Source organism: Gavialis gangeticus, unplaced genomic scaffold, assembly GCF_001723915.1.
Source record: "Gavialis gangeticus isolate Ggan-Ray unplaced genomic scaffold, GavGan_comp1, whole genome shotgun sequence".
Classification (NCBI taxonomy): domain Eukaryota; kingdom Metazoa; phylum Chordata; order Crocodylia; family Gavialidae; genus Gavialis; species Gavialis gangeticus.
The window spans coordinates 45,690,092-45,700,208 of record NW_017728994.1 but is presented as its reverse complement, the minus strand read 5'-3'; the positions used below and the strand labels follow the sequence as shown (position 1 = coordinate 45,700,208).

Here is a 10,117-nt window from a genome sequence, read left to right as displayed (position 1 = left end):
GGCACCATTCACCCCGCCAGGACCCCTGCCCGTCCGCCACCCTTCAACGCCTCCGACACCCCTGCCAGGGCCTGAGCTGCTGTGCTCCCACTAGAGCGTGCCCTGAGACGCGCGAGGCCCCCATCCCCATCCCGCCAGCCCCCCGGGTCCCGAGCACAGGCACGCACAGGGTGGTGAGCTGGCTCATGTTGGTGAAGGACGAGTTGCTCAAGGAGCTGATCTTGTTGTTGCTCAGGTCGCTGGAAAACGCAAGGGGGGTTTCAGCGCAGAGCTCCCGTCTCAGCCGGTCCAGCCCCTGCCCGTAGCCAGCCTCCCCGGGCCCTGAGATACGGCAGGAGTGGGGGCTGCACCCCCTTCTCCAGCCCGGTTCCAGGGCGCCCTGCGCCCCTCCCAGCACAGGGCCCATGGGGATGGCAAGGGCCCTGCTACCCCTCACGGTGCTCGGGTGGGCAGGGAGCAGGGCCCCGTGCTGGGCAGCACCCCTTGCCAGGTCCGCACACCTGCCCCAGGGTCTGGCACGGCTCAGACCAGTGCCAATGGGGGTGAAGGCAGAGTGTGCAACCCCCACACAGGCACTGCTTGCACAGGGGTCCAGGGTCTCCGTGAGCCGCAACTACTGGGGCTGAAGGCGTGGGAGCAGGGTACCGACCCCCCCCAGGCTCGAATGTTGGGGGTGAAGCTGGACTGGGGTCAGGGAAGGAGGGAGCCTGGGTGCCCATGTGCCACCCAGCCAGCAGCACATGTCCCCGCAGAGCCTGCGCCACCCCTGCCCCCGTGCCAGGCTCCCCCCGCTCTCTCCTCCCCAGGGCCATGCAGCGGGGGTGCAGCGCAGCGATCACCCCAGACAGAGCCAGCCCAGCTCACACCGCAAACCCCTGCATCAGCGGGCTGGGTCCCCAGGCTTAGCGCTGCAGGGGCCATGGGTTCTCAGCCCGCCTGGCCCCTCCACACCTGAGCCCCGGGCTGGAGCCATGGGGCCCCAGGCCCAGGTACTCACACCAGCTGCAGGTACTTGAAGGAGGACAGCTGCCCTGGCACCTGCGTGAACTGGTTCCCATCCAGGTACCTGCGGGAGACGAGCAGTGAGGGGCAGCGGCACGACGGGGGCAGCCACGGTACAAAGGGGCCAGGCCCTGCCCTGGGAGGCCACAGAGCCCGAGCCGGGCAGAGCTCGGCCACCGCAGCGCAGGCCGCGTCTCTGCCCTCTGGGGTCACGGTCGCACCCGCGGGTCTCGCAGAGGGTGCATGTGTGTATATGCATGCTCTGTGTGTGTGTGCGTGTGTGCACACCCACGGGGGGATGTGCAGACACTGGGGGCATGTGCAAGTCCCTGAGCAGAGCCCCCAGGCCCAGCGCAGTGACTCGGCTCCGGCCCAGCACCCCCTCCCCATAGCCGCAGTCTGGCTTCCTGGAGCTGTCGCCCCCCAAAACGCTGCCTGCATCGGGCTGCCCCTGCATGGCCGAGGCCTCGACGGGGCGGTACTGCGGGGCCGGGCCATGTGCCGTGGTGGGGGGTGCGGCCCACTGGGGTCCCTGCGCCCCGACGCAGCTGGGGACTCGGCCTAAGGCATCCCCCGGCTGCCAGAGACCCGGCACGGCAAGAGGAGGGGACACAGGAGCACCCCCAGCCCTCCTGCTTGAAGCCATCGCGGCCCCCCACCTGGGGCCCCTCCGGCCCAGGGAGCAGCTGCAATGGGGCAGCTGTGAAAACATCCCTGCGCCGCGGGTGGCCATTCCTGTCTGTGCAGCCCCGGGTCTGGAGCCGGCTTCAACATGTAGAGGCAGCCCGCGACCTCCCTGCCCAAAGGCGCCGGCGTCCGGGGGTGCCTGGCAGACGAGGCCCATCTGCCCCAGCCACGGGGGCCTGCTCCACGCCCCAGCCAACAGCACCGCAAGCACAGGGGCGCAGGGGCCCTGCCGCTTCACCTCCCTCCTTCCCAGACAAATGCAAACCGGGTCTTCTTAGCTGGGCTCGGCCTTGCCAGGCTCAGCTCGTGCCCCCATGGGAGCAGCTGCCGGCGCAGGGACCCTCCTTCTCACCCATTTCCTTCCAGCCGGGCTGGGGTCCTGCTTTCCCGCGGCTGCGGGGGAGACACCCCCAGGGTACTCACAGCTCGGTGACGTTCTTGGGAATGCCCTTGGGCAGCGCCTTCAGGTGCTTGTTGCTGCAGCGGACGACGGTGTCCAGGCAGGTGCATTCCTGCGGGCACTGGGGCCGTGGGATGCAGCCTGGCTCCTCCTGGCCTGCGAGGGGAGGAACGGGGTGAGCAGAGCTGCGGCCGGGAGGAGACCTCGGCGCTAGGAGAGGCTGTCCTGGGGGAGCCTCGGGCCCTCCCAAGGTCACGACTGCTCCAGCCCCTGTCCAAAGCCTCCTGATCTGTTCCCAACACCGCTGGGCACAGCTGCAAGGTCCATTGCCCAGAGACACGCAGAGCCCCAGCCCTGCCCGGCATGTCCTGCCATTGCCAGGGGGTTAGATGCACTTGAGAGACCCCAGACCCAGGCTGTGCCCCCGCTGCAGAGGAAAGCAAATCTCCCCAGTGCAACCAGTCTGAGCAGGGGGAAAACCCCTTCCTGCCCCAGTGCAGGGCGGGGCTGAGCCCAAGTGCAGGGGCAAGACCCTGCGGGGTCGGTGCCAGCAGGAGCATTGGCGCAGCCCAGCCCCATCCCCAGCCCAGGCTGCAGCAGCACCAGCGCTTCGGGGGGAGCGGGAAAACCTTGACACCTGCAGCAAGGGGGAAACATCCCTTCTCGGCCCCCCGGGGCAGCCAGCAGAGCCCAGGAGCCTGGGAGGCAGCAGACACCTCTGCTCTGTTCTGGGGGAGAGGCAAAGCCCTGGGCAAGCGGGATCCCTGCAGACTCCGGGGCGACCCCCCGCTCCGTCCGCTGCTCCGTCCTGCCCCCCCAGCGGACCCCGCAATGGCAGCCTGGCTGGAGCCGGCCCGTGGCTGCACCTCCCCAGAAGGGCCCGGCTGGAAGGGCGTGCATGGGCTTACACGGCTGAATCAAAGTGATTTAGTGCCCTTGACACACACGTGCAATGTGCGCACACACACACTCAGCTCTCCCCCACGGCCGGGCCCAATCCAGCACACCAGATGCACCTGCGCTCTCAATCCAGATGAACACTGCAGTGTAGACAAGCCTGGTTCCAGGCGCCCAGGGACAGGGGCTTTTACCCTGGCTTGTTCCCCCCCAGAGCCGAACCGGGGCGGCCACAGGCAGGTGCGCCAAACCCTGCCGTGCACGCAGCTCCACGCCCCCGCCCCCAGACCACGTCCCGCCGCGTGCCGTGGAGCCGTCCGGCAGGGCGCATGGGCCGTGGCACCGGGCACGGAGGAGGGCAGGGGGCTGCGGCTGGATGGCACTGGGGCCGCGCTACCTTCCTCGCAGCGGAAGTCGGGGAAGGCGACGTCCTGCAGCGGGATCTGGCGCAGGAAGTCAGGGTTCTGGCACCGCGGGTTCCCGGTCACGATCTTCCTCTTGCGCAGCCAGTCTCCGAGCCAGGCCAGCTGGCAGTTGCAGTTGAAGGGGTTGGCCAGGAGGTTCCTGCGGGGACGGCGGGTGTGGGGGTGACGTGGGCTGGACCCCAGACACTCGAGCGCACGCGCCCAGGGGAGCGAGCAGGCCCTGCACCCAGCATCACCAATGCACAGAGCCCAGAGGCAGCGGAGACGGGCTTCAGAGCATCGGGGCTGCCCCGTGTGGGGTCAGACCCGGGTCCGTCCTCCCCAGGCCCTGGTGTCGCACAAGGCAGAGAGCGGTGGCTGGCGGGAGAGGGACCTGGGTCCCAGCAGGTTCCCCTGCTCCTCTGCCCCTTGCAGCATTGAGGTCCAGGCAGGTCCGATGCAGAGGCCGAGCCCTGCGCCCCGCTCAGTAGTGACCCATGCCCCTTTCCCCCAAGCACGTGTCCGACCCCGTGCGAATCTGGCTGCGCTCAGCTCCCACCGCAGCTGGGGGCCACAAGCTCCCCCTTTAGTCCCAAACCAGGGGAAACGACGTCCTCGTGTTCATTTTAAACTGCCAGCCCGCTCGTGTCATGCGGTGCCCCCCGTTTTTATCCAGTGAGAGACAGTCAGGAATAAATCCCGAGTTACTTTCTCTTCTCCACGGAGTATTTTGGAAACCTCCTGTCCCCCCCTCCAGCGTCTCTCGTCTAGGCCGGCCTGGCCTCACCCTCCACAATGAGAAGCCCCCCCATAGCTCCCAACACCCCAGTGCCCGTCTCCAGCTCTACCAGGCGGGCAGAGAGGAAGCAAGCAGGGGAGCAGGACTGCAAGCCCCCCACCCTCGCACGTGTCTAGCCCCACACGGTGACCCCCGCCCGCCCCTGCCTCGGCTCACAGGGTCGAGAGCGACTGCAGGGTGTCGAAGGCGCCGGGCGTGATGGTGCTGATCTGGTTGTCGTAGAGCGAGAGCAGGCGCACGCTGCGCAGCCCCGTGAAGCTGTCGTTGTGGATGCAGCTGATCCGGTTGTTCCTCAGCATCCTGGGGGGGTAGGGGTAGGGGTAGGGTTAGGGACAGCACCCCATCCTGCTCCATGCCGGCCCAGCTCAGCCCACGCGCCAGCAAGCCTCGGCCCAGGGGCTGGGGAAGGAGCCTGGGTGCACCCCTGAGCAGCCCTGGAAGGTGCTGGGACGTACCTGTCCCCTCCCCACCCACTCCGGTGGCAATAGGCCCGCAGCTCGGACCAGCAAACTGCGACCCCCTCCCTTCCTCGACAGGAGCAACAGCAGGCAGCGTCCTCGCCCTGCTCCTCTGAGCAATGCGTCCGTACGGCTGGATAACACCCGCCTGGGTCTGGGGCACTCACAGGGTCCTGAGCCCATCCAGGCCCCGAAACATGGCGCTGCGCACTGACTCCAGCTGGTTGACGGTGAGATGGAGCTCGCTGACAGACGCCGCCCCCTCGAAGGTCCCGTCCTCGATCTCCGTCACCTTGTTGTTGCTCAGGTTGCTGTGGGGAGGGCAGGGGCGGCTGGGACCCCAGGGCAGGCGCCGGAGGCATCTCGCCCCCCAGCCCGAGCCCTGGCAACGCATCCCCTCACGTCCCACGTCTGTCCCTAGGTGTGTCCCCCCATCTGTGGAAAGGGTGCCAATGGTGCCGGGGGCTGCCCATGTCCACCCCGGGCCGGTGGGCACCCAGGAAGGGCTCTCCATGACCCCCCCAGTCCGTGGCTGCTTTGTGGCCAGAGCCCAGGGAGCAACTTCCCCTCCAGACCCCTGTGCCCTGCTCCGCGCATGGCAGTGAATTGCACCATCCTGACTTCAACCAGCGGGCTGCAGCACTGCCCCGGGTCCGTGGGAGCCCCTGCCCCCGCGCCGACTGGCCCCCACCCTGCGCACACTCACATCTTCTTCAGGTGTGGGAGCTTCTTGAAGATGCCCGTGGCCTCCAGGATGGAGATCTCGTTGTTGTTCAGGCGCCTGGAGGAGGAGGGCAGGGCTGGAGCTGTGCCCAGGGGCGCTGCGGGGCGGTGCTGCACCGGGCTCTGGCACGCACCCAGCCTCGTGGCTCCAGCAGTGTGCGGGGACGGGCAGAACTGGGGGGGCAAGCCTTGGATGCCCCTCCCTCCCCAGCCGGCGCAGGCGGGCACTCAGCTCCCGCCGGCCGGGAGAGCGCCACGGGCAGCCCCTGCAAGGCAACTCGGGGACGCGGAGAATATGGCTCTGATGGGGCGCCAGGGTGGGGGCGGGCAGGGGGCTTACAGCTCGGCCGTGGACTGCGGGATGCGGTCGGGGATCTTGGTGAGCTTCAGGTTGGAGCACTCCACCACGCCGGCGTCGCAGCGGCACTTGGGCGGGCACACCACGTCGCTGTTGCACTCGCTGTTGAGCTGGTAATCCTCCGTGCCTGCGCGGGGCCGGCTGTGAGCCCCTGGCTCTCAGGGAGGGGCAGGGCCGGGGAGACGCCCCGTGCCAGGCTCACGGGAGGGGGTCTGCCTCTCCAGGATGCCAGGGGGGCACACAGAAAACAGTCCCCTCTCCCCCAAGACAGGTCCCTGCAGACACCCCGCGCCACGGCACCGTGCGGGTCCTCTCACCTGGGATGAAATACTGCTCCTTGGCTGCGGAGAGAAACAGGCGAACGCCGGTGAGCGGACACGGGGAGCCTGGACTGGTCCTGCCTCAGTTTCCCCCCACCTCTGACCTGGGCCTCGCTCAGCCTCCCACAGCTGGGCCCCGGGATCCTCGGACTGAGGCTGCGGCCTCCCCGGGGCACCGGGGCTGGGCCGGGAGCCCGCGGGGCGGGCGAGGGGCCGGGCACTGACCCGAGCAGCGAAACTTCTTGCTCTTGATCTGGCCGATGCGCTTGTTGGCCAGGCGCCGGGGGCTGGTGCAGCGCGCGCCACTCGTCTCCACAGGGTTGCTGCGCAGGAAGTCGGCCAGCCACTTCAGGTTGCAGTCGCAGATGAAGGGGTTCTGGGCCAGGTGCCTGGGGGGCAGAGGGGTGAGTGCCAGCCCTGCTCCCCTTGCCCCGGCCCGGTGGGATCTGGGGGGCAAGAAGGGTGCAAGGGAGCCCCCCGCTTCCCCCCACACTTCACCCTGCCCTGGGGACCCCCGGGACGGAGCCAGCCTCATAACCCGAGAGGGGTCCAGGGGCAGCCCCCTCCCCTCCCGCCTGGTGCCACGACCGGGCCCGGCCTGGGTGCCGCCGACCGGGGGTCTGGCGGGAAGCACCCCCGCCCGGGCCCGCGGTGCCCTGCGCTCACAGGGTCTGGATGGCGCGCAGGGCGGAGAAGGTGCCCTTGGCCAGCGTCTGGATCTTGTTGTCGTAGAGCGAGAGCAGCGACAGGTTCTGCAGGTCCTGGAAGGCGTCGGCGCGGACGCAGTTGATCTTGTTGGCGTTGAGGAGCCTGCGGGGGGGACGGCCGCGGCAACGTGAGCTCCTGGCCCCCCGGGACGCGCTCCGGGCCCCGCAGGGAGACGCAGCGCCCGCGGCGTGCCGGGGGCTCACCAGCACCGCGGGGACCTCGCAGCCGAGACGGGGACGCGAGGGTGGAGGGGGTGGCATGGGGGTGCCAACAGCCTGCGGGGACGGGGTTGCTACAAGCAGACGGCGAACGCCTGCTCCGGGTGCCGGACAAGCAGCAGGGCTGAGACTGCGGCTGTGCAGTAGGAGGCTCCTGCCCCTTAGGGGGGTCCCCTGAGAAGATGCTGGGACCCCATCAGTGGGGGGCCACCGGCACAGGCTGGACAAGCACCGGCCTGGCTTGAGCCCACGTGCTCTGACACGGGGCACCGCGGCCGACAGGGGAGAGCCCAGCCGGGGACCGCGCGGAACGGCAACAGGATGCGGGGAGCCCCCCGCCCCCACCACTCAGCCCCGGACCAGCCAGCGCGTCCTTACAGCAGCTGCAGGGCAAAGAGCCCCCCGAAGACGCCCTTGGGCAGGTCGGTGATCTTGTTCCCGTACAGGACCCTGGAGGGACGGAGCCGGTCATTAGTGTGGCTGCACCCGCGGGCACCCAGCTCTGCCCCCCCAGCCCTGCCGGGACCTCAGTGGGACCCCGCCTCCACCAGCCCAGCCTGGTCCCAGAGGGTCCGGCTCTTGGCTGGTCTGGGGGCGCCCCCGCTCCTCCTCTGTTCACCCTGCGGCACAAGTGAGATGAGTTTTGCAGCCTCAACTTGGCCAAGACTTTGCACGCAGCTGGGGCGGCTCATCCTCCGTGTGGAGAGGCACGGGACAGGCCCGGCAGGGCTGCGGGTCCAGGGGCTCGCCCAGAGCCTGACGTGCAGCAGCAGGAGGGCTTCCCTCTCCAGCTCCCCCCGGCAGGGCAGGTGGAGACCCCGGGGCCGGTGCGGGACTCACAGCGAGTTCAGCGAGCGCAGCCCCTGGAAGGCGTCGGGTGCGATCTCCGAGATCTGGTTGTTGCTCAGGTCTCTGAAATGCAAGGGTCACGGCTCCATCCTTGGCCCCAGCCCGGGCACCCGCTGGCAGCACGAGCAGGGCCTCGTCCCCTCCTTGCCCCTGAGAGACCCCAGACCAAGATGCACTGGAGTGGCCAGGCCAGGGCAGTGTGGGGGGAGCACGACCACGGGGGTGGGAAGGGGAAATCCCAGGGCGGGTCCTGGCAGCACGGGCGGCCGCTTACATCCTCCGCAGCTTCTTGTAGGGCGAGAAGGCACCGGGCGGGATGGACTTGATGCCGTTCAGCTCCAGGCGTCTGTGGGGAGAAAGGTGGATGCAAGGAGGCTCTGGCCCCGAGCAGGGGTGCTGCAGGGCATGGGGCGGGGGCTGGCTGGGGGGCCGCGCTTGTGGGGCTGCAGCCCCCGGCTCTCCCGGCAGGAGGCGCTTTCTGCCCGTCTGCTGGTGGCTGCGGCGGGTCCCTGCCCGCCTGTAATTGGATTTCCCTAAGGAGATTATCTGCATTTACATGTTTAATGCTGCACAATCCACAGCGACATCCTGCTTGTGGAGGGTCCTGCGCCACCCCCTGCATGCATCGCGGCCTTCAGGGCCCGATCCAGCCCCGTGCCCCCTGGGGCATCAGCTAGAGCCAGGGGTCAGGAACGTGCCCCTGGGGCAACTGTAACCCAGAGCCGGCGCCAGCCCCAACCTGAGCCCCCACGGCCCAACTCACATCTCGGTCATGGTCTCGGGCAGGTTGGCGGGGATGGCGGTCAGCCCCTTGCCGCGGCAGTCCACGATGCCGTTGCTGCAGCTGCACATGGCGGGGCAGGAGCCGGACGAGAGGCTGCAGATCGGGGCGCGGGCGGCATCCAGTTGTCCTGCCCGGGGAGGGAGCGAAGCGGCAGTCGGGTGAGACGGGGCAGCACGTGGCCAGCACCCCCCACGCATGGTGGGCAGCCAGGAGCAGGGACCCCCCCTCACCCGAGCAGCTGAACTCGTTCTTCTGGACCTCGGCCACGTTGAGGCCGCGGAGGGCGGGCGGCCCGGCGCACTGCGTGAAGAGCCCGATGGTGGGGCGCTGGCGCAGCCACTGCGAGAGCCAGGCCAGGTGGCAGTCGCAGAGCAGCTGGTTGGAGTGCAGGCGGCTGCGGGCAAGGACAGGTCAGTGCCTGGGCCTGGGGACCCCCTTCCCCACACAGCCCCCCACCCCATGCCATAGACATGGCACCGAGGGGCCCCGGCCACCCCCGGCACTGTGCTGGGGGGCAGCCTGGCCTCTCTGGGGGTGCAGAGGGCAGTCAGAGCCCAGCAGGGTACAGGGGTCAGGACTGGACCCCGCGTCCCCCCGGTCCCAGGATGCAGAGCATCCCCCCCATGGCCACAACAAGCCGGCCGGGACCCGCAGCCTCGCCCCACGGCAAACACCCCCCGCACGGCCGAAGGGCACGCGCCCCCGGCCCCCGGCACTCACAAGGTTCGCAGCTTGGGCATGTGATTGAAGCTGGAGACGGGGATGGTGGTGATGTTGTTGTTGTTCAGCGTGCTGCGGGGAGGGCTGGCGGGTCAGGACCTAGCGCGGGGGGCTCCGACCCGAGCGAGCCCCCCTCGTCCAGGCCGCCCCCCTAGTGCTGCCCCAGCCCCAATAAGATGGGGGTGCCGAGACCCAGCCCCTGCATGCAGCCCGGGGGAACGGTGCAGCCCCAGGGTCCTGGCAGTGCAGCGAGCAGCCGGGCACGGACCCCGTTCCCTCCGGAGCTCGGAGCCCCCCGCCCCGGCCCCACTTACAGGACCTCCAGGCCGCGCAGGGCACGGAAAGCCCCGTCCTCGATGCAGCTGATCTGGTTCTTGTCCAACTGCCTGCAGGGAACAAGGGCGCGGGGTCTCACGCCCACTCCCCAAGCTCCAGTTCCCCCCCGTGGGCGCCCTCGAGCCCGGGTGCAGCGGGGATGGGGTGGGAGTGACCCCCCAGCCTGGCTGGGGCTGGACCCCCAGAGCTCCCACAGGCCCCCCGTGCCCCCAAAGCAGCAGGTGCCTGGCCCTGCGCCCGCTGCAGCACTCACAGGTTCTTGAGGTCGGTGGCGCCCCGGAAGGCTTTCCTGGGCACGGCTTGGATGAAGTTCTCGCTCAGGTCCCTGCCACGTAGAAGGGGGGGGTGAAACCCCAGAGCAGCACTGGGGGTGTCCCCCCACCCCGAAACGTCCCAGGGGCTGCCACAGGCTGGTCTGCGGCGGGGGGGGAGCTGGGGGGCTGGGGGCCAGCCG

At 69.4% G+C, this 10,117-nt stretch overlaps 1 protein-coding gene across 1 annotated transcript in view; it reads right to left on the bottom strand.

Moving 5' to 3' along the window:
• SLIT1 (slit guidance ligand 1) overlaps positions 1 to 10,117 on the bottom strand; it is a 67,100-nt gene that overhangs the window by 13,688 nt on the left and 43,295 nt on the right. The window contains exons 7-25 of the mRNA XM_019502137.1: positions 9,917 to 9,988; positions 9,642 to 9,713; positions 9,328 to 9,399; positions 8,838 to 9,001; positions 8,587 to 8,734; positions 8,098 to 8,169; positions 7,815 to 7,886; positions 7,353 to 7,424; positions 6,715 to 6,858; positions 6,274 to 6,437; positions 6,046 to 6,069; positions 5,711 to 5,855; positions 5,354 to 5,428; positions 4,815 to 4,958; positions 4,346 to 4,489; positions 3,384 to 3,550; positions 2,113 to 2,245; positions 998 to 1,066; positions 168 to 239 (exon numbers count right to left, since the gene is read on the bottom strand). Coding sequence (XP_019357682.1) covers positions 168 to 239; positions 998 to 1,066; positions 2,113 to 2,245; positions 3,384 to 3,550; positions 4,346 to 4,489; positions 4,815 to 4,958; positions 5,354 to 5,428; positions 5,711 to 5,855; positions 6,046 to 6,069; positions 6,274 to 6,437; positions 6,715 to 6,858; positions 7,353 to 7,424; positions 7,815 to 7,886; positions 8,098 to 8,169; positions 8,587 to 8,734; positions 8,838 to 9,001; positions 9,328 to 9,399; positions 9,642 to 9,713; positions 9,917 to 9,988 — 2,025 coding nt within the window. The remainder of the gene's footprint in view (positions 1 to 167; positions 240 to 997; positions 1,067 to 2,112; positions 2,246 to 3,383; positions 3,551 to 4,345; positions 4,490 to 4,814; positions 4,959 to 5,353; positions 5,429 to 5,710; positions 5,856 to 6,045; positions 6,070 to 6,273; positions 6,438 to 6,714; positions 6,859 to 7,352; positions 7,425 to 7,814; positions 7,887 to 8,097; positions 8,170 to 8,586; positions 8,735 to 8,837; positions 9,002 to 9,327; positions 9,400 to 9,641; positions 9,714 to 9,916; positions 9,989 to 10,117) is intronic.